Here is an 11,385-nt window from a genome sequence, read left to right on the forward strand (position 1 = left end):
TGGTTGTGAAAGTTGTATAAAATTTTGTGGGTGAAGGGAACAAGAGGTGTCAAGCAATTAAGTGTAATAATTAAATGAATTGAAGCATGAAATCAGAAATTATGTAGGGGACAAGAGTGATCAAGCATGGCATGGGAATCCAAAGGGAATTCTATGTTGTTTTGCATGGCAATGAAGGCAAGTTGGGGTGACAAATTTTTGGGCTGAGTTCTTCATCTTTTGGACCATAATTCTTCACATTCTTGGCCTCTTTAGTTCTCAAATTCGTCCATCCACTTTGGCCCAAATATGTGACATGCATTCCAAGCTCCATTTTGCTCCAAAATGCTCCAAAATGCATCTTCTTGCCTACTTTGTCCATAAGATCTGAAAACACACGAAAATGACTTTAAACATTAAAATAACTAAGGAAACACGACATAAATGCACAAGAACAAGCCAACTAAGTTGCATAAATATGCTCCTATCAATATGCATTATATATTTTGTTGTTATGCTATGTTGCTATGTATGATTTGCAACTTTTCCAGTGAGAATCTTGGAAATCCTTCAATCATATATGATCATCGTATATCGTGCGGCCAGTTTTTGTTAGTTACAATTTATATTCAATTTTAAATAAAAAAAATTACAATGATTTCTGATCTTACGATGTACGATAAACGGATGTGAAAGATCCTCACAAAGAGGATCTGGCGAGGATCCTCCTGGCAACTTTTCATCCCAACCTGTTATAAGGGAAAGGGATCCTCTCCGGATCCCTTCCACCAAATCCTACCAGTCAACAACTCCAGGCCCTTGAAATTTAATCCAACGGCTAAAAACAGGGGGCCCCTTTAAAAGTTATAATAACTTTAGCCGTTGGATCAAATTTCAAAGGCTCGGATTTGTTGATTGGTAGGATTTAGTGGAAGGGATCTGGAAAGAATCCCTTTCCTGTTGTAAGTGTACCCGTGTCAGACCCACATTTTGTGGACTATTATACTTCCCACTTTGTTGATGTTATTACAGTGAGGTAGGCTCGAACATTATCTCCAACATCACAAAGTACTAGACGTGGGCATTCTAGTTGCCCATCAATTGCTCACACACCATATCCACATCTCACGATTTAAACTAGCTCTAACTCTCACACACACCTCTAGTTCTCCACCCCAAGCAACAAAGATAATCTTCTTTCAACAATTCCAAATTTAAACCCTAGCAAAAACCATGGCTCAAACCATGCTTCTCATGTCCAGTAGTGTGTCTTCAGGCCATGTCGTCGACTTGAAGTCCTCAGACCGTTTACTCCAAGTACAAGTTCAAAGACTTAGGCCTAAGTCTTTCTCTCAACTTGTTTTCAGACCCCTCCCATCATCTTCTTTTGCCTCATCGTCTTCGACCGTTGTCGCTCTCTTCAAATCGAAAACGAAAGCTCCTGCCAAGAAGGTTTTCATTTTTTTTCTTGTAGTTAAAACATAATTTTGTATGCATTTGTTTGATTGTTGTTTTTAACCAAATTGAACAGGCCCCGTCGCCGAAGCCGAAGGTTGAAGACGGTATCTTTGGAACTTCTGGGGGCATTGGTTTCACAAAGCAGAATGAGCTCTTTGTTGGTCGGGTTGCCATGATTGGCTTTGCTGTGAGTCATAATCTTCTTGCTCTTATTTTATTTTTGTTGTTGGTTCTTATAATCTCACTTTGTGTGTTTTTTAATACACTTCATTTTGTACTGCTTAAATTAAGACAAACTAGTTTGTGTTTATAGTTTTTTAAAAAGTAAGAAACATTTTTTCCCCATGATTAGAGATGTTATAATGGCATATGGGTGAGGTTTGAAAAAAAGGCAGAATTTTGTTTGTACAAAATTACATTATTGCCCAAGATTTTATTTAGTGATAGATAATCAAATTGTCTTTTCACATTTGTTTAGTTGACAAAGAAAATTTAGATATTTATTTTTTAACAAAAACAAAACTCTGACAATAAAAGAGAAGTTTTAGTGAATAAAAAATGAAAATCACGATATAAACAGAAAGCCTAAAGGTAAAGACACGCGAAGGAAGAGCATGAACTTGACTCTGTATATGCATCCAAAAGAAGCTTTGAAAAACCAAATATAAAATGTTACTAAATAAAGAAAATCGTACATCCTGAATTTTCTTTTATTTAAACAGGTTGCTCTGAAGTAGTGGTACAAAGGTATACATAGTTATGTTATCAAATCTTAACATAATAATAATGTAACAAAACCTAAAGTGGAGAAAATCCTTCTTACTTTCTTCTACCCACCATATATGTTCTTCGTGCTTGAAAAACGTAATAAGTAAACATGCAAACCTTTAGACATAGTTTAAATTAATAACATCTTCCGAGTTTTGCTATCTTATTGGTTTACAATTTGTTTTCATTACCATTATCTTTCAAGATTTGTTTAAAACGATTTAGTTTTCACCAATATCTCAGAATAATTTGGCAACAAATTTCTATATAATTCTTTCATTTCGCTTTGCTTATAATTAGCATGAACGAAGTACTTTGAGATGGTAATAAAATTAGCATGATGAAGCATTTTCAGATATACACATAGTAAACCCTCACACATGCCGCTAAAATAGTCATAAGTCTTGCCATATTTTATATTTGGAAATACTAGAAAGATCATCATTGTAAACTATATTTTGCAAATCACGTAATGTGACGGTTTGTTAATTGGACAACTTTTTTAATGATTTAAAGAAGAATTCTAACCACCAACTACCACATCATGTGATCTACAAAATATAATTTTAAAAAAGATCTCTCGAGCATCATTTTTTTTTTTTTTGTTCAGATGAGCCACGGTCTTTGACTGATAAAATTAGACCCACAAAGCATATTCATGAGAATTTTGTCTTTCTGTGCAAACATTGCAGGCATCATTGTTGGGAGAAGCAATTACAGGAAAAGGAATTCTTTCACAATTGAACTTGGAAACCGGAGTTCCCATCTATGAAGCTGAACCACTTCTTCTCTTCTTCATCCTTTTCACCCTCCTTGGGGCCATTGGAGCTTTAGGTGACCGTGGTAAATTCGTCGATGACCCGCCCACAGGAATTGAAGGGGCAGTGATCCCTCCAGGCAAAGGATTTAAATCAGCCTTGGGTCTCAATGAAGGAGGTAACTAATTTACAATTCAAGATAAATAATGTTCAAAATACAGTACATGTTAAATTGTTACATTGTCAGTTTGGACATACAAAAGTTCCATAAATTGATAGTTTTACACCATAACATGTCTAACGAGAAAACATTATTCTACAAAACGAAGTAATTTGCATTATGTGGCATGACCTAGATGATCCCAGGAGTTTCTGTTGTTTTACAAATGCATAGGTCCTCTATTTGGATTCACAAAGGCGAACGAGCTATTTGTTGGAAGATTGGCACAGTTGGGATTTGCATTCTCTCTAATAGGAGAAATCATCACAGGGAAGGGAGCTCTAGCCCAGTTAAACATTGAGACTGGAGTCCCCATTAACGAAATCGAACCCCTTGTGTTGCTCAATGTTGTCTTCTTCTTCATTGCTGCAGTGAATCCCGGAACTGGTAAATTCATCACAGACGTGGATGAAGAAGACTAGAGAGAGAGAGACAATACATCATTGATGCTCACTACATCAAACTTATTTTAATCATGTATGAGAAAATACTTCTTCCTTTCTCTAATTCTTATATCATCGACCTTTTTAATTTCCTTTGGTCATGTTGACCTTAAATATACTGTCTTTTTGCACTAGCTTTCAAATTCCTATGAGCAGAAAATGAAAGTAAGAGAGTGAGAATTTGACGCAATGAGCTAGCTTTCAACTCTCTTGAGTTAACTTGCTTAACAAGCTAGGTTTGTAAATTGTAATCCCCTACCCGGTTTATCGTATCGGATCTACCAAATGCGATATTGTCTTCCATAGAGTTAACTTACTTTCCAAGCTAGGTTTGTAAATTTTAATATCCTACAAGATTTTATTAATTGGATCTACCAATGCGACGGTGTCTAAAAATCCTAAGTTTGGAAGTGGAATTCATCTAAAACTCATCTTGGTGAGATTATTTTGGCATTTAACATTGGGACAAGAAGTAATCAAATAATCCTTAAGGAAATTTAACTATACAAATGACTTTTGTATCATGTCTCTACCAAGAATCTTACATCAAATTGTGAAAATCGTTTTACATTTGCAACTAACCCTTTAAAAACAATGTTTTCTCTGTGATTACCAGAAAATGCGCGCACATCATGTGTGTGAAAATTTTAAGAGAGAGAGAGAGAGAGATGTGGGGTGGGAATCGTGGGATGCTTTGGTGATATGTGGGTGAGGGAGGAGAAAAAATACTGAAAACTTTTATGTGAAATTACATTAATGCCTATGATTTTTTATTTTTTATAGTTATTCTTATCGAATGGTGAATAAATGACTAAATCTTCTTTTCATCCTTTTTATTGACAAAGAGAATTTTCTTAATAGGTATCACAACTTAACGATAACAGCAACTAACCCTTTAAAATGTGTTTTTTTTGGTAAGTGAGAGATCTTAGGTTCTCGCTAAATGCGAATTTGAACCACATTATTACTAACTCATTGTGAGGCTTAGCCCACTCACCTACCCCTTTAATGTAGATAGTATCGTTTATTAAAAAAAATGTATTTGTTCAATGATTATGACTAAGAATACTTTACAAACTAATTTAGGCAAATCACATACATCTTGTATCTTAGTATATGAAAAAAGAAAATTTTCTCATTCAATTTTACTTATCTATATCAATCTATGCTACTAGATTTTTAGTCAACTAACTATAAAATAATATTTTGTCAACTATATATTGTAATATTTTTTTTTCAACTATCTTTACTATTAATAAGAGAAAATGCTTAGTTTTCCTAATTAAAAGCAATGGAACACAATTTAAAGCAGTGAACAATAATATTAGTAGTGATAGGTGGTGAAAATAAAAGAAAAATCATGTAAAGCAATCTGTTTATCGCCCCCTGCCCCCTGGCCCTGCCCCCCAACACACACACGCACACACACACACACTTAGACTAAACATTGTCCTCAATGTTTAAAAAATCAAACTCAAACAAGAAAGCAATAGAAGACAATTATGGCAAAATAAAAACAATAAAGAGAAGGATAAAAGAAAACAAATCTGGTTGCAAAAGCCGAAAATTATGTTGTCTCCATCTTTTAACATATGGGTTGCCTCCCAAGAAGCATTTTTTAACATCTTCCAGTCAGACAAGAAGCATTTTTTAACATCTTCTAGTCGGATAATACCTCCAGTTAATCCTTTCTATTAGCTACAACATGGAGGGGTACATCCTCCATAACGTGCTCCTCAAAACTTCCATGGATTTGATCTTCAAACAGAAAGTAATAAATCAAATGATCTGGTAACAGTTTAAGCTCAAGTGTGGGTGCCTGAATAACTGAAGGTAACAACTTGTTACTAGAAAAAAGAATTGAAATGAAGGGAGGTGGCTTACCAGTGTGTTACGGCAAGAACTCAAGGACAACCAAGATTTTGGAAACTTCAAGAATGTTGCTCTCGGCTATATTTGGTTTGAGGGTAGTGGCTTGTCTCGTGTCATCAAATCCAATTCCTTTGGCGATGGTTGTCTCAAGTAGAGGTGAGTTCGGTTTCAATTGGTTCGGTTTTTTGCTAAAACCAAAATATCGGTTCAATTCGGGTTTCGGTTTTTTTTTTTTTTTTTTTGGTTCGATTTTTTACGGTCCGATTTCAGTTCGGTTTTGGTTTTTTTAACCATACAGTCACCCAGTAAAACCCTCCAATAGGGGCATATGCAACACAAAAAACGACATGGAAATGCTTATTCAAATTCCGATTTACTGACAGTGAAACATACACGGCAAATAATACGCTAATCAGATTATGTAAGAAATCTTAATCAATTGAGGCAACAAATAATTAGGAACCAAAAGGGAAAAGACGGAAAAGAAAAAGAATTATGAGATGAATTTTTTGATAGGAGAATGCTGTAAATGTATTCATGGAAGAAGGAAAAGACGAGAAAAGAGGAGATGATGAAGGAGCCAAAATTAACTTGAAATATCAATCCTTCTTATATATGCAGACAATGGGGTTCCGAAAATTACCTCAGAGAGATGAACAATATGCAAAACACCAATAAAATGATAAAAAAAAATCCATTTTAATTTAGCAAACCCTCAATATAAATCACATCCATTTCGATTAAAAAATTGCCTCAGAAAGATTGGAAAATCCAGATTAGAATCTTCCGATTCGAAAATGGCGAGGGGAAATCACGGTTTGGAAGAAGAAATTCGCGAGGAGAACCAGAGAATAGGGAGAGAGAGAGAGGGTCTAATTTGGAGGAAGAGAGGAAGAAAGCAGAGCATGGAGGTGCAAGAATTCAATGGTGGGAGACAAAGGCTGAGAAGTGAGAACAAATAGAGATGAAATGGGAGTAAATGGGATGGCTAGGGTTTTGTGTTTAGAAATCTTATAAAGAATTAAAGATCCAGAATCAGTATAAATATTATCTAATACGATTACAGCAACACAAAGCTTGTTGTCAAGTTGGCTAAAGCAAACACTCTCAACCTAGAGGTAAAGGGTTCAAAACATCTTGGCCTCTAGATTTTGAGTATTTGTATATGATTTATATAATTAATATATATTAAATAATTAAATATAAACTGGTTTGGTTTGGTCCAGTCCATTTTTTGGACCACCAAAATCAAAACCGAACCAACCTATTTCGGTTCGGTTCACTTAGTTTGGTTTGGTTTTTTTTTCGACTTCGGTTGAGTGTTTAGCTCAGTTTTTTTTTTGGTTTTCGATTTTTTAAACCCACCCCTAGTCTCAAGTACATCCTCATTGATAAATTCTAAATATTCCCTAACCTTCTTTCTCTGGAATCCTTTTTCTTGTTGTACAAAGGTCCTTAAAAAATTTGGCATACTTCGGAATTTGCTTTATCGCATTAAGAAGTTGAATAGTAACTTGAAATTTTCGGATGGTTTCTAAGTGTCTCTTTCATGATCTTTTTTCTTATTAGACTGAGCAAAGCTTTAAGGGAAAGTACATTTGGATTAATAAGGTTCAAAAGAATTGAATTTTGAACAATATTACTTGTGTTGATTGGCAATGGAGTGGAGGAGGCTGCGAAATTGAGCTTGGTGGTGGGAGGGGGTTGCCGCAACGATTGCTCCTTCATTGCCATGGCTGGAACATTCTTATCATCTTCAAACAACAATTGTTCGTCCTTTTTTTTGCTTGTTTGGACGTCTTTGGCTCTTCCAACCTCCTTACCATTTCTCAAAGTGAACCTTTACTGGTCTCAAACCTCTTGTTAGATTGACAATAAGTGAGCTAAGAAGTTTGTCTTGTCCTCAAATTTGTCCCATGAATTCTGCTATTTTCTCATTTGATTTTTCAACTTCGCCATCTATCCAATTTAATTCTTCATGTTGACCATCTCTTTAGCTTGGTTTTGTAGACCTTACGTCAAAGTCGTTAGTGTTTGAAGAATTTTGTCATGATCAACATATATACTTGGATTTGGATCAAATTGTTGTAGGGGAATTTGTGGTGGCTGCATAGGTCTTGATAAAACCCTTGAGGTGGCTGCCAAAATCCTCCTTGTTGAATTTGTTGAGGTTCCCTCCACTTGAAAATTGGATGATCTATCCAACCTGTTGTGAGTGTTGAAAAACGGATCGTTCCTTGTTGATTATGGCCTTGATAACCCATGACATTAACACTTCTCCAAACTCCATTCTCAATTAATTAAGAACATTGATTAGTTTGATATCCTTGCCTAAAAGACACATCAAATGTCCATAGTTTGCATTTTGGTGCCTTGGATAAACTGTGACATAAGAGAAGTAAGATTAGCCATTTGAGCTTCAATTTTTGATAGATTGGTAGCTGTCATGTCTTGCTTCTCTATTGCCTAAAATGAAAGAAAATTAAAACGGTGTCAAAGATCAAAAGAAAAAAAACAAAAAAACACTGAGGGATTAGCAATTTTACTAATCCCCAGCAACGGCGCCAAAATTTGATATGCTAAAAACTAACACTCAAAATAAAACATGCAAACAATGTAATTGTAGTACGGGTCAGTAGAGATCATTTAATCCGGGGATTAGAAGGGTTTCTAATCAACAAAAACTAAACTAAACAAGTAAATAAATGGGGTTTTTTTAATGAATTGAACTAAACTAAATTGTAAACTGAAATTAACAACTAAACAAAAGTAAATGAAATCGTGAATAATCTACTTGTAAAAGGAATTTCACCCACTATTATTCCTAAAAAAATGAAATTCTCTTTCTCCCACTACAAAGTCTTTTCAGATAATAATCTACTAGTAAATGAATTGTGATAACTCGTCCTTACTTTTACAATTTTATTAATTTTAAATGAGTGAATTGAAGAAAATGCCCTAGAGGCTAGGTTATTGACTTCCGTTGACCGTTAGTTCATGACATGTATGAACTATTATTTTACCGTCCTCCCGAAGTACTCGACGATACGAACGCGTAGGCGTAAGCGGAATCGAAACCGAAGTTACAATAGGAGTTTTAAGGAACTACAAATCCGAAAAGTACGTTTGTAAAGATTACCATTTATTATTTTATATATTTCTCATAATTATTATATTAATATTTTTAAGATTATTTTGTCATGATATTATTATTTTAATTGTAGCTGTAAGGAATGAGGGAAAGAAGAAGGATGGGCGGAGGAAAGAAAAACGAAAAGAGAGTTAGGGGGTGGTTTGCCCAATCAGAGAGAAATGAGGAGAGTGAGACCCAATCGGAAAGGAGGAGAAGATAGAGAGTGAACCAACCAGAAAACAGAGAAAGGAGAGAAATGAGAGAAAGGAGAGAAGTGAGGAGTAGCCGATCAGGTCTCGACCCGTTTGCCATTGCGACCTGGTTTCCTGAACCGGTTATGGCGCCATTTTTCGACCAGATTTCGTCGGTTTTTTCAACGATTTGCAACCATCCACCAACATGAATCAACTCAAAGACCTCCCATCTTCATTTCTCCCTCAAACCTAAGTTAATTTGGCTATGAAATTGTGAAGAAGTGCACGGTGGCACCGAGAGCACCATGAATGATGATCCACCGATCCCGCAACCATCACCATCGATTAGCAACCTTGTTCACCTTCTCTGGAGGTCAAGAGCAAAGCCCAAACAAGTTTAGGGGAGGAGTTGCAAATTCGTCGAATCAAAGCCACCCTTTCTAGGGTTTTTGATATGTGCGAGCTAATTTGGGACCTTTCTTGGCCAAATTGGATTTGACCACAAGTATAAAGCTTGCTCTGCTCATTGAGATCTTCATTCTGGTAAAATTTGAGAATTTTTGGAATTAGTTGAATTTTTTGGTGAGTCGGAGCGGCTGACCACCGCGTGGGCCGAGACCCCACATGCCCTTAGAAACATACGGATCAGGAATCCGACGTACGGATCTTCTCAAATTGGATTTGTAAGTTCGTAAAATTAAACGTCTACCGCCACTTGAATTCGTGATTGGTGAAGATCCGACCGTTGGATCTCGATGAAATTTTAATATGTTATTCTAGAAGTATAATGTGTATTTATGGAACTTACAGATTAGAAATCCAAGCTGCATCTATTCCAGATCGAGTTACGTAGGGTTGTGGACCCTACCGTCGACCTTTGACCGACGGTTGACTTTTGGTCAATGAGTTTCAAATCATTCTAGAATATCCTTGGGGATGTGTTTTATGTAAGTTATGTGTTCTATCGATAAGAATTCTGAGATGTGATTTGATATTGTTCTAGGCGATGATTGCTATGAATGTTAGTATGTTGATAAGAACTATCAAATCACTGTGGTATGCTTAAATTTATGTAGTCTGCTCATCATTGCTGCACCCCGGTGTTAGTGCTCGCCCCAGGCCAGGGCCAATCTTTCACTTGTATGTTCACCTCCGCACCGCATGCTTGTCTTGGATCAAAGTAGGTGCCAATCCTATTGTACATGCCACATTAGGCGACTCCAACTCATAGGTGACCGCGATTATCGCCAGTCTTCACGTCATTGTAGCACTAGAGCGTATATTATGATTACACCCAGTCCTATCATACATGTCGCATTAGGCGACTCCGACTCGTGTGTTAGCATAGATTGATGAGCATTAATTTAGTCGTACAGGTTGCATTAGACGATTCCGACTGGTGTGCTAGCATAGGTTGTTGAGCACCTGATTTTACTTATATTACTGTTGAGATTTTGGGAATGTCATGCCTTATTTATGTTTTGCAGGCTACGGTAAGTATTTTTCATACTATACGTAGTATTTATATTTTGGAAACTATACATGTTTTACAGCAAGAGGTTATAAGGTTTTCAAAAGGTTTTTATTAAAACTTTATTTTCAGGCCTACTAACCCTTATTTTTTGCCATTCCAGGTTTTAGCAGTTGAACTTTCGTATTGATGAGGATTCTTGGCAACCTTAGTATAGGTGGCTACCTATGATGGTATAATCCTTATCTTACCTTACGGTACTTTACTTATACTCTGTCATCACGTGTGAAATGAGTTCATTCCCGCTCACCAACTCACTCTTATACTTAGGCACTTTTAGGTTTAAATTTACTCACATTTTCCATAGCACTACATTTTATGGCTTTGTCAACTTCCAGGTGTCGGCCAACATAACTCGAATCGGAATCCTAATGGACATTCCAGTTTGGGGTGTGTAATGAATGACCTCCAATGCTCTGCTACTATGTGATTATGCACTCCAATAACTACTATCAATATCCCATTACCTTAAGTTGCTAGCTTCTTTAATTGGAAAGGGCATCCACACTTTTTCATTCCATAATTCCTTCTATCCTCATACTTTATGTCTTTTTTGCAAATTCGGCTTGCATATTGTTCATTCCTATCACAACCTAATGTAAGATTAATTTTCATTCACTTATAAGTGAGAATTTCTATTCGCTTGTACGTAAGAGATCTTATATTCAATTATCATTAATGACAAATTTGAAGCGCATTATTATTAATTCATTATAAAACATAACTCATTCCTCCACCCCTCTAGTATAAATATTATCGTTTGTTAAAAAAAAAAATCATTTTATTCATTACCTTGCTAATGCTCATTATCTGGCACTTCGCCATCACAGTCATGCCAACCTTTACAAAAAGGGAAGACAATTTATAGGCAATCAAAACCAGCCAAAAATAAATAAAATAAGGACACGTACAATATAATTACGTACATAAAATATTCGATAACCTGGAAAAATTCCACTGTTACTATTATTTTAATTTTAAATTGAGAAATAATTAATCATATAAATACGAGTGCCTCGGTGCCGTTAG

General features: G+C 35.7%; 1 protein-coding gene across 1 annotated transcript; it reads left to right on the top strand.

The window, feature by feature from the left end:
• The first annotated feature begins 938 nt into the window (after positions 1-938).
• Positions 939-3,816, top strand: LOC103438778 (photosystem II 22 kDa protein, chloroplastic). Its single transcript, XM_008377325.4, has 4 exons — positions 939-1,431; positions 1,511-1,624; positions 2,898-3,141; positions 3,358-3,816. The coding sequence occupies exons 1-4, from the start codon at positions 1,213-1,215 to the stop codon at positions 3,603-3,605; spliced, it is 825 nt and encodes a 274-aa protein (XP_008375547.1). The 5' UTR covers positions 939-1,212; the 3' UTR covers positions 3,606-3,816.
• Positions 3,817-11,385: the final 7,569 nt, after the last annotated feature.

This window comes from Malus domestica, chromosome 15, assembly GCF_042453785.1.
Source record: "Malus domestica chromosome 15, GDT2T_hap1".
Classification (NCBI taxonomy): Eukaryota; Viridiplantae; Streptophyta; class Magnoliopsida; order Rosales; family Rosaceae; genus Malus; species Malus domestica.